This window comes from Paramormyrops kingsleyae, chromosome 6 (assembly GCF_048594095.1).
Source record: "Paramormyrops kingsleyae isolate MSU_618 chromosome 6, PKINGS_0.4, whole genome shotgun sequence".
Taxonomy (NCBI): domain Eukaryota; kingdom Metazoa; phylum Chordata; class Actinopteri; order Osteoglossiformes; family Mormyridae; genus Paramormyrops; species Paramormyrops kingsleyae.
The window spans coordinates 4,753,923-4,768,864 of record NC_132802.1 but is presented as its reverse complement, the minus strand read 5'-3'; the positions used below and the strand labels follow the sequence as shown (position 1 = coordinate 4,768,864).

The window sequence follows — 14,942 nt, the reverse complement described above, 5'->3', positions numbered from 1 at the left end:
GGTCTGCGAGTCCCTCCTGCTCAAATGAGGTGATATTGTATTAAATGGTCATACTTAGTGTGAGAGTCAACCAAAGCCTTGGGGTCTACATGCAGAGGAATTAGGGTCCCATTATAAATATTCATGAAGTACATTTCTGGCAGATTTTACAGACGTTTTTTTTATATGCATATTTAAAATAAAAGTGTCGAGCTCACAGAGAGAATCTCAGCATGTGTCACGTGCAAAGCGATGGACTCCAGTGCATTACAGCACTTACTGACTAAGGGCCATTCGGAGACTCCGCTCCATCTAGGCACCGGTGCCCAGACTGTGCAGGGCAGGGGGCACACGCAGGTGAGGGCAGGGCCCTAAGCCACCACCCTGGGGCCGCGAGGTCGTAATGCTGCCCGCTGTGCCACCCACATGCTGCAGCTACTGGCTATTCAGTAAAATTTAGACATTTCACAGCAGTGGCCAATTAGATTTCATACAGAAAAACGGCGGCGAATGCTCTCTCAGCTGCAAATCTGGCTGTCATCCCGACAATAAGCCGGCCGTTCAGATCCTTTTCAGCATCAGCCGCACGTCTGTTTTAGGGACGGTCTTTCTGATAGGACGAGTCTGCTTTAGGGACGGTCTTTCTGATAGGACGAGTCTGCTTTAGGGACGGTCTTTCTGATAGGACAAGTCTGTTTTAGGGACGGTCTTTCTGATAGGACGAGTCTGCTTTAGGGACGGTCTTTCTGATAGGACAAGTCTGTTTTAGGGACGGTCTTTCTGATAGGACGAGTCTGCTTTAGGGACGGTCTTTCTGATAGGACAAGTCTGTTTTAGGGACGGTCTTTCTGATAGGACGAGTCTGCTTTAGGGACGGTCTTTCTGATAGGACAAGTCTGTTTTAGGGACGGTCTTTCTGATAGGACGAGTCTGCTTTAGGGACGGTCTTTCTGATGGGACAAGTCTGCTTTACGGGCGGTCTTTCTGATAGCACAAGTCTGCTTTAGGGACAGTCTTTCTGATAGCACAAGTCTGCTTTAGGGATGGTCTTTCTGATAGCACAAGTCTGCTTTAGGGACGGTCTTTCTGATAGCACAAGTCTGCTTTAGGGACGGTCTTTCTGATAGGACAAGTCTGTTTTAGGGACGGTCTTTCTGATAGGACGAGTCTGCTTTAGGGACGGTCTTTCTGATAGGACAAGTCTGTTTTAGGGACGGTCTTTCTGATAGGACGAGTCTGCTTTAGGGACGGTCTTTCTGATAGGACAAGTCTGTTTTAGGGACGGTCTTTCTGATAGGACGAGTCTGCTTTAGGGACGGTCTTTCTGATGGGACAAGTCTGCTTTACGGGCGGTCTTTCTGATAGCACAAGTCTGCTTTAGGGACAGTCTTTCTGATAGCACAAGTCTGCTTTAGGGATGGTCTTTCTGATAGCACAAGTCTGCTTTAGGGACGGTCTTTCTGATAGCACAAGTCTGCTTTAGGGACAGTCTTTCTGATAGCACAAGTCTGCTTTCAAGGCCAGATGGAAAAAAACAGCAAGGGCTACGATGCCTATTCTTTATCTTCAGTTCGTGCCATGGCAATGCTTATAAAGCCAAGGCTCCCTATGAACGCGAGAGCGTGTTTTTCACAAAATATATAGTTTACTGCACTAATTTAAAATGCATGATTTGATGGAGGGTTGAGTTGGCTGGCAACACTGATGGCTGTGTACAAAGGGAATTAAAGCAGGGTGCAGGGCTACAGTGATGTGCAACAGACTTTTGAAGAGGCAGGTGCTCCAGCATGGGGGATTGGCCAACTAGCTGGGCGGGGGATTGGCCAACTAGCTGGGCGGGGGATTGGCCAACTAGCTGAATACATTAGTAATTTTTCTCATACAGGAGATTTTGCAAGATGGTTGGTTATCAAAAAAGGGCGCTTGGAACATCAAAGATGGAGCAATTTCATTCATTTAGGCTTAAAGGGCAGATGTTCAGGTCCCCCCTCCCACCACCAAACATATCATGTACAGATCTCTGGGGGTGTGGAACCAAACAAGGCAGCTAGCTACAAACACAGTCTTTATATCAGTAAGATCCTGTATGCGGACTGCAGATGTTTTATTTTTGTGTTGATCAACTGGATTTTGTGTTTGTGATTTGATGAAAGACCTTGATACTCCATCATCCCTTATTCCATAACCATTTATCCAGGGAGCCTGGAGTCTATCCCAGAAAGTTCAGGGCATGAGCCAGGGGACACCCTGCATGAAATGACATCATTGAAATATTCAGTATATATTTTAATATTGAAACTTGAGAAGACGGTTTACCCACCTACTTCAGTGAATTTCAATCTCTTACAGCCCTCTCCAAATATTCCATGTAGATACACCCCTTGATACATCCCAGAAAAAGTAATTAAACATTTTCTGTCTGCTGTTCTATTATTAAAGTCAGTCTGTTGTCTTTGTTCACGAGGCTTAACTGTGTAAACCTTAATCCTTGGCTTAAACATCTGAATAGCCCAGCGAGAACAGGCGAATGAAATATTAACTCCTCCGTTGTAAAGCAAGTGTCTCACAGTAAATGAGCAGGGTGACAGAAGCATTGCCGTAGATCTTCTGATAAGCACAGATTTTTAATCAGGCGCACATTTAAAAGATCTAAGAGTGTGAATGTAGTTGGAGGCTATAATAAAGCTGTTCTCATATGTAAATTTATTACAAACGAAAATGGTAGTAAAGCTATGGGAAATTGATAAGTTGCAAGTGAGACCTGAAGAAGGGCAAGCCAGCTGTTCGTATTGGGCGATGTGTGAAGCTGCAGAATCAGCCAATAAGAAGAGCTGTCTCACTCCCTTCATTGCAGTCATTGGCTGAGTTTGTTTCCTGCTGGTTATGTGCAGGTGGCCAGCGGGGGAGCCGCCACCCAGGGCCAAGTGGCGATCTTCTCGCTTAACAGGCCCACCCCCCGCTCCGTGAAGTCCTTCCAGGTGGGGGCACCTGTCCTGTGTCTGGAGTACGTCTCAGAGTTCGGTCAGCCAGACGAGGTCGAGGAGGGCATCAATGAGAGCCCATTCCGGATTGGCAACACCATTTGTCTGGGGCTCCAAGACGGCAGGTCAGAGAAGCGACCTGCAAATTCTGTTGATCTGGTCCCATTTTGTACAATGTTGCTCCACAGCAACTAACATATCGCATTACGAATAGATTTCAAACCAGTTGGCGGTATGCAATTTTAAAAAGTGCATTACAAGAAAACCAGACTGCAACAAAAGTGATGGGAACAGAAGCTTCAAAGATGAATCTATGAAGGAAAAAAAATCTGGGACCGTTATCTGCTGCCTGTACAATTGGAAATGAGTGGGTGAGAATTGTATTGAGGAAAATCATGGTGTCAACACATTTAGGTCAGTCAAAATGAGCTCTACATCAGTCAAAAGAGCTCTCTGTATACTAATCAGGTTTTATATGCTAATCAGCAGTACAGATGAATAATGTAATGTTCCACTAACAGTTGGATTAAACTTCACCTTTGATTAAACTGAAAAAAATGTGTACTTTAAATTTTGTTTTAATTTGCGTACATCTCGTATGTCTGCGTACATGCAGGAGGATCCCCTCATGATTTTCCTGTATTACATTTCCCAGAATCCTGGTGTACGGCAGTGTGGACACCACTGCACAGTGCTTGCTGACCTTCCGTGACCCCGAAGGCTGCCCTGTTCTGTGCCTGAAACACCTGCATGACCTCCTGTTCGCCGGCCTGGTGGATGGAAGGGTGATAGTTTACAGCCGAAAGAACGGAGGTGAGATTCCGCTCAGCCGATTGGATGACTTTTGGCCTTGAGTTCATTGCTGAAAAAAGCAGAGCCGCGTGATTGTGACTGGCACTGTACTGCACATAGGTTCAAACCCCTACTTTTACCAGACCCTGTGTATAAAGGTTATAGGTTTAAATCCCTTCCTGAAACTGAATAAAATTAATTTTATTAAAAAAATAAAATGTGTAATATACTATGTTCAAACTACTCTATGTACACTACAGGATCGTAATAAGCATTATGAATCCTGTTAAGGGTATCTAAAATAAAAGTTTCTTTGTATGTGACACAGAAAACACCCGACGTGACAACAGTAACGAAAAGGGAGAATAGGAGAGTTGATATTTTATGGCATCTATTACAATAGTGGTATGGTTTTTTTCTGCTTTGACAGTTCATGAATGTGGTTATATAGTATTTTATATAAAGAAAAATTTACAGCTGATTATTATTGGCATATACGGCTTCAGCGCTCGGCTCAGAATGAATTCTCTCTTCATGACTGAAGTGCCCTTCATCTGTCTTTTAACATTAAAGTACAGCTTCTGCAGAAACAAGGAAAAAAAAAATAGATTGTGTAGGGGTATTTAGCACTGGGCCACGGTTAGCAATCACTCTTCCACATTATACACTAAAATATTTTAAGAGATGTCAATGGAAATGTTCATTAAGAGTTCCCCATTTTGCATGTTATGATTTTGATGCATGAAACAGAATGTTTATAGGACTGTGACCTATGTTTAGTAACATGATAACTGCCAATGGGGCACTTCCCCCAAATTAAAGATAAGGACTTTGGAAAATGAAAAATTATTTTATGAAAATGGTTGTGGCAGAACTCAGACAAAATGTTCTGAAAGCTTTTGCTGGAAACCTTAGAGAGAAATGCAGGTTTTAAGCAGCAGAGAGCACTGAGGATTGTTCCAAGCTGAATGGCGTGTCCTGGGCTTGCAGAGGAGCTCTGGGACCCGGAGTCGGGCAGACGGGTTTCCGTGGGGTCGGAGCCGGTCCGCACACTGCTGGCACTGGAAGACTGCGTTTGGGCCAGCTGTGCCAACCGGGTCACTGTCATAGAGGGCTCCAACCTGGACACTCGGGTGAGTAGAGCGGTCAGCAGGAACCTGTTATTGAGAAGCACGTGTCTTTTCCTCATGGCAGGTAGGGTGTGGCAGGTATAATTAATGATGAATTATTTTTAAAAAGGTGAAACTTTGTGAAGATTGCATTAGATACCAGTAATAATGGTTTACCTCATTTTGAAGTGTTGAAATCTGCTTTTTGCCCGCTGTATATTGTTTGTAAGCCTACAGAGCTCTCAGTAAAACCGCCTTGCAAACTGCTTAGTGATTCTGTTTTAGTGGGCAAACAATATTCATATTTCAGGATTAGTGATGAATGAAGAAAGTGGCAGTTTGCCGCCTTTTTAGATGACTGGCCCTGGGAATGATCCCAGTTTGTTTGGTAAATCTCAGCTGTGAAGCGCCCTGCCAGTTTGAATTGCTCTCTTATCTTCCAGGAACCCTATGGATTAGTATTATTATTATCAATGTTGACTAAAGTCTATTTTTGATACCTGGGAAGTATTAAGCGCCTTAGTTATTATTAGAAAACTGGCTTTCTTCTCTTAGGGCCGAGTTTCTGGTGATAATCACACAGCACAATCTGCTATCCAGTGTCACGTTTTAGTGTCTTTGTGAGCACTGCGCTGTATCCAGCATGGAGTGGAAAGCGTAAGACGCCGGAACCTGGAGATAGCGGCCAGAAGGCAGAGTGGCAGAGAGCACTCAGTATGGATTTAAAGCCTCTTAATTGTGTTTGAGAGCCGCAGTTACATATGTAGAGTGGATGTGATCTGTGTATGTAGAGTGGATGTGAGCTGTGTATGTAGAGTGGATGTGATCTGTGTATGTAGAGTGGATGTGATCTGTGTATGTAGAGTGGATGTGAGCTGTGTATGTAGAGTGGATATGCTGTGTGTATATAGAGTGGATGTGATCTGTGTATGTAGAGTGGATGTGATCTGCGTATGTAGACATCACACCTGTCATGCCGGGCTGCCCCAGGCTCCATCGCCCCTGGCTTTATCCACACAGACAAACATGGTCCTAGACTGGCCAAACGTGCCGTGCTATGACAGCACATCTGGATCAGAGCATCTGCCTGTAGAAGGCGTTGCCCTTCTGCTTGAGAAAGTTTTGAGGACTCTCACGTGTGATCGCTCCCCATAGAGCCTTATGCTCCTTTATAAAATTACTCTGTTTTGTTTTTTTCTTTTTCTAAACTGTGGATGATTTGTCAGAATTTTGCTTGTCACTCCTTACCAAACACGTCCCCGCTGATGGATGTGCTCTATTCACTCTGATATGTACCCGACTCGATTACGCTGTGTAATGTGACATATTGCACACTTGAGGACTTTTCTGTACCATTACATATCTTGTCAGGGTGTTGTATAGAGTCGGACAGAGATACAGCACCGATCGATGTGTATGTAGCATGTATTTAACCTCTGTAATCTGTGTATGTAGAGTGGATGCAGCCTGTGTATGTAGAGTAGATGTGGCCTGTATATGTAGAGTGGATGCGGCCTGTGTATGTAGAGTAGATGTGGCCTGTATATGTAGAGTGGATGCGGCCTGTGTATGTAGAGTAGATGTGGCCTGTATATGTAGAGTGGATGCGGCCTGTGTATGTAGAGTAGATGTGGCCTGTATATGTAGAGTGGATGCGGCCTGTGTATGTAGAGTAGATGTGGCCTGTATATGTAGAGTGGATGCGGCCTGTGTATGTAGAGTAGATGTGGCCTGTATATGTAGAGTGGATGCGGCCTGTGTATGTAGAGTAGATGTCACCTATGTATGTAGAATAGATGTGTTGACATAATATGAAGCATTATATTTCGTTAAAATGGTCACAGTGTCCTAGTGCAAAGTCGGGTATTCATTTCTCATAAAAAACGTGTCTTTTAAAACACTGCCAAGAAAAGGATTATGTTATCTGCTATAACTCTTGCTGAAGGAGAACTAAACAGCATTAGTAAGAAGAAAAAGTTTTTAAATTTCAGATATGATCAGTTCATGAGAGACATAACTTGCTGCTGTATAGTAACCAGGCTATCCTGGGATACATGGAATGGAGATAAAGCTTAACTTGTCCAGGACCCCGCAGAGACCTGTTTTTCAGATCCTTCTCAAACCTTCCGCAAGTCATTCACAGATTAATTCTCAAAAGGCATAATCAAGACCTAAGAGTCACCTGGGTGGGTCCCATCTTCATGTTGTGGTGATTTTATATGTTTCCTGCACAATAAGAACAGAAAAGCCAAGAATCTCACCAAAAATCCCCCATCCTCTGACAAACCCATACATTACACTGCATCATGTTTTACTGAGTACTGAGACGGTACTGCGCTATTTTTGAGAAGCCAGGGTCAGCCAGTCCCTGGAGCAATTGGAGTTAGGGGCCTTAGTATATTACTGACCATGGGATTTGAGCCAACAACCTTCCAATCGCAGGAACAGAGAGTCCTAACCCACTGAGCTGCACACTTAAGGTATGAATGAACATTACATTTATATAGCACTTTTCAAGACACCCAAAACGCTTTACAGAACCAATGGGGGGGTCACTTCAACCACCACTACTGTATAGCCCCCACCTGGATGAGGACCTTGGTTTTATGTCTCATCTGAAGGACGGCACCATTTTTACAGCACAGTGTCCCTGTCACTGCACTGGGATCCACACTGACCCCAGGATGGGCTTAACCTGTCAGCCACACCAAACCTCTTCCAGCAGCAGCCCAGCTTTCCTAGTTGGTCTCCCATCCAAGTACTGGCCAGGCCCAAACCTGCTTAGCTTCAGGTGGATTTCATAGTCTGAACTGCAGTTGGTACGGCAACTAAACTACACTAAATCAAAGCAGACGCAGATACAGTTGCCTATACAGACATACAAGCCTATAGTTGTGTATGCTTACATACTGAGACTGGATCTCTGAAAATGGCAGACAGAACATTACACAGCTTTGATGAGTGTAGCTTATAACTGTGTTTGTCTGTAGCTTTACCATCAACAGGCATTATATTTAAACCACAAGAATCCAGTGTTCTTAGAATTGCGTCTAGATCTTGCAAACCAATAAGGCCGCAGCCAGTCCTTTCAGTGCTTTGCATTTGAGAGGAGTTTTGAAGTCCATCCTGATTTTAAAGCACATTCGCACCTCTTGTCTGGCAACAGCTACTTCCTGATTACCATGATCATCCTCTGCACCTCTGTGGCGAAAGCGTGGGGAGACACGACTCCCAGACCAAATGAGCGATGCTTATTTTTCAGCAGAGGTGAACTAAGCATGAAAGGGGAGCAATCAAAGAGGCTTCGTACACGCTCACGCTGATGCCCCGCGGCAAGGGCAAAACGGCGGGTTCCAGCACTTCCGCACACATGCCGGCGCGCGGCATCGATGCGGCTGTCTGGGTCAGCCCTGCCCCATTTCTTCTTTGTCGTTATTTTAATAGTGAACTGATGCAGCCTCTGCTATGTGGCTTAAGTGGTGCATTCCGTATCATGCTGGTTAAGAACACTTGCGTTGACTAATGGTTATTGGTTCACATCCCAGGAGATGTTGTCGTGTGCTACCATGGTTGCGGTGACAAATAAAGCTGTTGCGTCGGATTAAAGTTTTATGTAAATGGCGAAATTAAGACAATAGAAAAGGCAGTTTGTGTGAATTATTCAGGGCTGTGAAATCAGGGCCCTTGTGTTGTGCCCATGTGTGAGGCACTTAATCCGAATTGCTCCAGTAAAATATCCAGCTCTGTAAGCAGCAGAAATGAATGAAATCCAGGTTGTTGTTTTTTTAATGCTGAATTTTAGGGACAGTGCACTGCTTCATCCAAAGAGAGAGTGCAACCTCTGCTCACTGAGGTGTTTCCTTTGTATAGTGAAGCCCTTTCAAACACGATGAGACATATCTTTAATGTCACATTTCAGCTGGAATCAAAGCATTAAAAAAGGTGAAACCCACACAGACCAAGCAGAGCTGTTGTCAGCTCCGATAAATCACATTACATTGTTCCTTTGTGACAATCAGGACAATCTGCTGCTGATATTATGTGCTGAATATTAGACAAAATAAATAAATATGGTTCCTCACTTCCCTCCCTTCACATCTGCTAAATTAGTAAATAATCTGTAATTACTACATGTCTGTTTTTCTTTTGTCTGTGTCACGCTCAGGCTACACCCCACCCAAACTAGATGCTTCCAAGGAGCCTAGCGTAAAGTACACACGTACTTTAGTGTTTTCCTTCCAATAGCATATGCAGATGTGAGGTCAGGCGTGTATTTCAATAAATGGATTTTATATTCACGCTGATTATTTCATTAAAATCGAGATCAGCATTTGCATCATTATAAAAAGGTTCGTAATATACTTCGTTATTACAAAAAACACTAGCTAGACCTTCTGCTCAATGATTCAGTTAGATGTAGCTATGTAAATAAGAAGAAGTAAATAATGTACCGGATGTTATATTTGATGATGCATGTCTTAAACAGGAATTTGACTCGTCTCATTGCTTCTCTCATCAGAGATCTTTTCTTGCATTGCTTTTGGTAATTTTGCACTGTTGCGCTGATCAATATGTTGTAGCCTGCTAAATATCGGCAGTGGTCTCAAATATTTACTTGTGGACTGTTGAGTTTCCGTGACGACGCTCTCGTGATGTCACTACATCTCCCTCACTCCGCCCCTTTTGTGTGTCGCTCCCTCTGTCCCCCTTTCAGAGTTTTGAGGTGCACCCTGACGCGAGGGTGAGCGTGGCACATATGGTGCTGGCGGGGGGTGGCGTCTGGATGGCGTTCTCTGAGAGCTCCTCCATCCGCCTGTTTCACACGGAGACGCTGGAGCACCTGCAGGAGATCAACATCTCTGCTCGCTCCGCCTTCCTTAATCCAGGCAAGTCGCCGCCGATGGGAGAGGGTGCAGGCCGAGCGAAAGCCACTAGACCAAACAAACTGAACCGACGAAGAAGAAGAATTGCAGTCTTCACTTACTTTCCCTTCAGGCATAATTTGCTTTCTTCACAGAGGGAAAAAATAGATTTTTCTGGTTAAATCGAAGGGAAAATGGACACAAGTCACAAAATCAGTAACTAGAATGATGCGACATGACTGAAATAGCGGCCTTAAAGCCTGAAAGATGCTTTTCTGCTCTATTTGGAAATGCTTTACTACGGTTTTTTTTCGTACCCGCCTGGTCATTTCTGTCCACAAGCCTGAATGAGCTTGAATATTAAGACCAGTTGTGATCGAACTGGAGACTCGCTAGTTAAAGGGCGGCAGTAACAAAGGGAGCAGATCTCCAAGGAGCCGTGTGTCGTTGGAGACAAAGTTTTTCAGACAGGGGGTTATTAGAAGTGGTTGCTATAGAAACATTTTTCCTTCGACTCGAGCTGAGGTTTCTGCCTTCTCCTTTTGTCTGTGTGTTTCACTCTCATTCTCCATCTGTGAATCAATGTTACAAACATATCTGCACTCTCGGAGCTCCCTGCCCTCTTGACTAATAAAATATTCATCAACAAACCTGTTCCCTATGCGTGTTGATCCACCTAAGTAAGTGCCTGAAAAACAGGAATATTGATGGGTTTTTAACAGCAATAGCCTTGCCCTTAACTTAATAACCTTAGCAAACAGTGCACTGCCTTTCCTCTGCAGGGGTATTAGTGGATCTGCTAAATCTAAATATATTTAAAAGATCACAGTGGGGCTGTTGGTATGGCTGTTGCCTTAAGGCTTCTTCTTCGCTGGGTTAAACTGAGGCTCGGCTCAGAGGTCATGTTCTGCTCGCGTTTTGGGATAGGCTTCCACCCCCGTTCCACAACTCTTGTTCTGATGGATCAGTGAGTGCCGTGGGAGGGGCGGGTGCCCCCCCGCCCCCCCCCCACCCCGTCCCCCCGCCTTATGCCATCTGCTTTTCTTGATAGACTCTCAGCACTCAGGTCATAATTGGCTGAGTGGTCACTGATAATTAATGGATAACCAGAGATTAGGACTTAAGAGTTTATATTTTTAATAATATAAAATACAGGCATGTCTGGCTTACGGATAACTCATAATTATGAACACACTTCCATAAAGCCTATTATATAAAAAAATTGTTTTAAGTACAATAGTTCATAATAACAAACGCACACGCTTACTTTGTGATGCTCGCGAAAATATTGCACGGCTTCAGCGGTCCATGAGTTCGAGGTACAGTACAGTATAGTACAGTACAGTATAGTATAGTACAGTATAGTATAGTACAGTACGGTACCATATATAGTTACTGTTTTTATTACCATATACTTATTATTATGCACTGTATCATTATTTTTCCAACTTGCCTATAAATTCAACTGTAAGCCAGACTTAGGGAATGGATCTCGCTGGTAACCAGGGGGCTGCATGTAACATCCCAGTGACACGACGTCCCCCACGACTGGGAGTGCAGGTTAGAAGTTTCCTGTGCTTTTCTCAGAACTTCTCCCTGAAAACCTACATGTCCACACAAGCCGGAATAGCCACAGTTATCCCTGGTCAAATGCAACAGCATGGAGCAGTGGAACAAAAATAAAACCCCTTCTCTGTGCTAATTATGGCGTGCATCTGCGCTCTGTACGCTGGCAGATTTTAAACAGCGGGACCAAGCGTCTGCTGTGACTGGTGGGGGGTTCGAGTTTGGTAAAGCCAGTCTCTCTGGGTCTCTCCCCTCCCCCAGGTCCGGAGACAGTGCGTGTGACCAGCTTGCTGATCTGCCAAGGGCTGCTGTGGGTGGGCACCGCTCAGGGCGTCATCGTCACGCTGCCCATACCCAGGTTGGAGGGCATCCCCAAAATAACAGGTGATGAGTGGCAGCGGCAGCGTTCCCCCCCGAATGCCTGAACGCCGTCTCAGTGATACCTTAAGGGCCCCCGAACTCTTCGCTGATGTCATCACATATGCCGTAGACCAGTGGTCCCCAACTTTTTCCTACAATGACAGATATTTCTACAAAGAATATCTTGGGGAGCTACCAAGATTTTTCTGTGGGGGGTGGGTGGGAGTGGGTTCGTAGGGCGCGTCCCCCTTGGTAGATTTTAATGACCGGGGGAGGTATGAAGGTGGCAATCTGACTGTTGTGATCGACTAGGAATGTCTTGAAAATTGACCTGTTGGTAGTGATCAACTGGTTGGCGACCACTGCTGTAGACATATAATAATACAAACTTTCCCTTTAAGCTTGTATTTATTGGTACTAATTGTACAGCTTTGCACTATTTTATTGTATAGTTTTATTTCTGCTCATACATTATAATAATGTACATTATGTTCTAAGTTATCTGTGAACGTATGCACCAGAACCGCTAGAACAAATTCCTAGTCCCTGCAGTTGTTCCTTGCAAAAGTTGTTCCTTGCTGCTGTCGGTACCTTAGGGGAACTGCCTGGATTGTGAACTGTGCACTTGTCTCTGCGTGAGCAGGGAAGGGGATGACTTCCCTGAACGCACACAGAGGCCCGGTCGACTTTCTGGTGGCCACCACCAGCACCCTGTCCCCGGAGCTACTGAAACGGGACTCCGACATGGACGGGCAGGACTCGGCCAGCGGCGGGGAAGACCGCGCCGACTCCTCGTCGCAGGAATCCCTGCAGCAGGTCAACGGCTCCCCCAGGCGCGACGGCAAGTCCAGGGGAATCCTGCTGCAGTACCGGCTGCGGTCCACAGCCCAGCTCCCGGGGAGGCTGCTTTCGGCTCGGCCCGAGGGCTCGTCCGACTCCTCGCTGGAGTCCCTGGAGCACGGCCCAGAGGACGGCTCCATCTATGAGCTGAGCGATGACCCCGAGGTGTGGGTGCGAGGACGGCCCTCAGCCCGAGACGGCAGCCGGAGGGACAAGGTCACCTCGGCCGCCGTCGTCTCAGGGGGCAGGGGCTTCCGGAGGCTGGTGGCAGAGGACTGCCCGGACGGCGGAGAGACGGCCGAGAGCACCCTCATGGTGTGGCAGCTTCCCCTCACAGTCTGATGAAAGGGGTGGGGCAGAGGGAGTCATGTGACCGTGCTCCCCCTGGTGGAGAGTGGATGCAGCGTGCTGCAGGAACCTTACCCCTGAATCCCTACTCTGCCCAGGAGACTCCACACTGGTGTCTTCCACGCCTGTTTCAATACAGATCCACACAAACTTTTGACATGCTCACAGAATGCTGTATCTACAGGGACTGCCCTGCTGTACGAGATGTTCTCTCTCTGTCGAAACTCTGTATACATATTTAAACTATACTGTACTGTTTTTTGGGTGGGGCTGGGAGATTCCATAAGCCACTAAGAACTCATTCCAGGAAACACTCGGGACCTTGTTATCAATCTGTTGTCAGCCACATGTGTTCCTGCATTCATTATTGGAAATAATCGCACTACGCTGTAGCAGTCGAACTGGTTTATCTTGCGTCTTTGTCAGGAGAGGATGAACCTCGCAGAAAAGGAGCGTGGCATTTAAGAAGTAACGGTACAGTCTGGTTGACAAATAACTTCCACCTCCGACTCATTTGCGGGAGCCCAGCAAATGTCTTCCTGCATTTCCTCTACTGAATCCTTTATCATTCCAAACATAACAGACTATAACAGACATATGAAGGAAGCTGTGCTTTCGTTTGGCTCCGCCACGAACAAAGGAGGGCCGCCATAATGAGGGAAGCAGTCATGGAATTTTATGGTGTGTTTCAGGTACTTAATGATACTAGTTTCACTTCCACTGAGTCATTTTGCTGTAAAATAAAGAGATTGTGTCCCACAGAGACATCTGTGTTTGTCTCCAGAGTGAATAGGCTGCAGAAGAGATGCTGAGAAAGGACGATCACCTGGTCCACTGTACCCTGCCTCCAGCGCCGTCCCTGTTGTTACGGCTACGTTCATTTGACCAATCGTCAGCGTACAAATCACGTTTAAGGTCCTGCCAGATGAAATTGTTGATGAGCCCAGAGAGTATTATCATTTGTCATGAATATAAATGAGCAACTCTGATGGCTTGAATGCGACCCGCTGCTCTGCCAGCTAGAAGACGTTTCCATTCTGGTACCTGTTTTTTTGGTTGATAATTTGGTGTCACGAGGGCCGTTATTATTATGGTTTTCCCCCTGCGACGGCCTGTGTTGTTTATAATCTCAGCGTCCTGGCGCTTTTTCTTAATGTCACTTATGGAACATGTGAAGGCACCCAGGGACGCTCGCTTCTCGCGGCGGACGGCGAGCCGGCCACCTCCGCCACATTGCTGAAAAACCCCACTTTATGCTCTTCTGAATGGCTTGGGGGTACAATTTGCTTCAATTCTGGCAGCAGGAAAGAATCAAGACATGACTGTTCTAGACATAAACCCAGATAGCAGCCTGCCTACAGGATAAGAAACGGGAGCTTTCCAAGATGTGTTACAAACATTTATGTCATTTATTTAGAGTAACAAAATGTCTGCAAGAAGCCAAGTTGCCATAATTTCACCTCATTTAAATGGCTATATATAAATGTATATACAGTAACTGTGGATAAAACTGCAAGGGGGCCATCAAACCGTTGTCATACACTGTCATTCCTTAGTCCAAAGATTGAAAATACCTCCTGTCTTTCTATTTCAGACACTTCAGCATAAGCACTAATTTCTCTATTCTGTTCTGCCAGTGCTGTCAAAGAAAATAGCAGCGGGTTTCGGGGACTTCTGATGACTGTTTTGCGTACGTGTAGGTAGCCTCAGTAACTGTCTTTGACTTCGGGATTTAATGAATATATTTAATTTATTAGTGCATTGCTAAGGTGTTATCACTCTGTTCGGCTCGGACACTCCAAGAAAATTAAACGTCTGCTTACATGCGGGGGACACGATAACGGTAAAAGGCAATCTAGAATCTAAATTAAAATCCAGATCAGCTCCACCTCCCCAACACCCAAAGAAAGCATAGATAAACAGTTACTAGAGGTGCACTTTTGGTGGTCTGACACTGTGTCTACAATGCCTCTTAAGTAAAGGAACTAAAAGCGAGATTCTTGGCTCAGAGCAATTACGTTTTTAAATAAAGACGGCTGCTTTTATAGATGCTCTGTAGTGTTATAGCTAATTCCATAATGTATATGTCAAAAACATCAAGTCCT

General features: G+C 45.3%; 1 protein-coding gene across 6 annotated transcripts in view; it reads left to right on the top strand.

Moving 5' to 3' along the window:
• Positions 1 to 14,366, top strand: part of arhgef10lb (Rho guanine nucleotide exchange factor (GEF) 10-like b) — a 67,547-nt gene extending 53,181 nt beyond the window's left edge. For 5 of the 6 annotated variants that reach the window (XM_072713438.1, XM_072713436.1, XM_072713435.1 and 2 more), the window contains 6 exons: positions 2,871 to 3,085; positions 3,616 to 3,773; positions 4,743 to 4,885; positions 9,576 to 9,747; positions 11,551 to 11,673; positions 12,293 to 13,602. In XM_072713438.1, the coding sequence (XP_072569539.1) occupies positions 2,871 to 3,085; positions 3,616 to 3,773; positions 4,743 to 4,885; positions 9,576 to 9,747; positions 11,551 to 11,673; positions 12,293 to 12,831 (1,350 nt within the window). In that variant the 3' untranslated portion in view covers positions 12,832 to 13,602. The other variant, XR_011992144.1, reaches the window with a different exon arrangement.
• Positions 14,367 to 14,942: the final 576 nt, after the last annotated feature.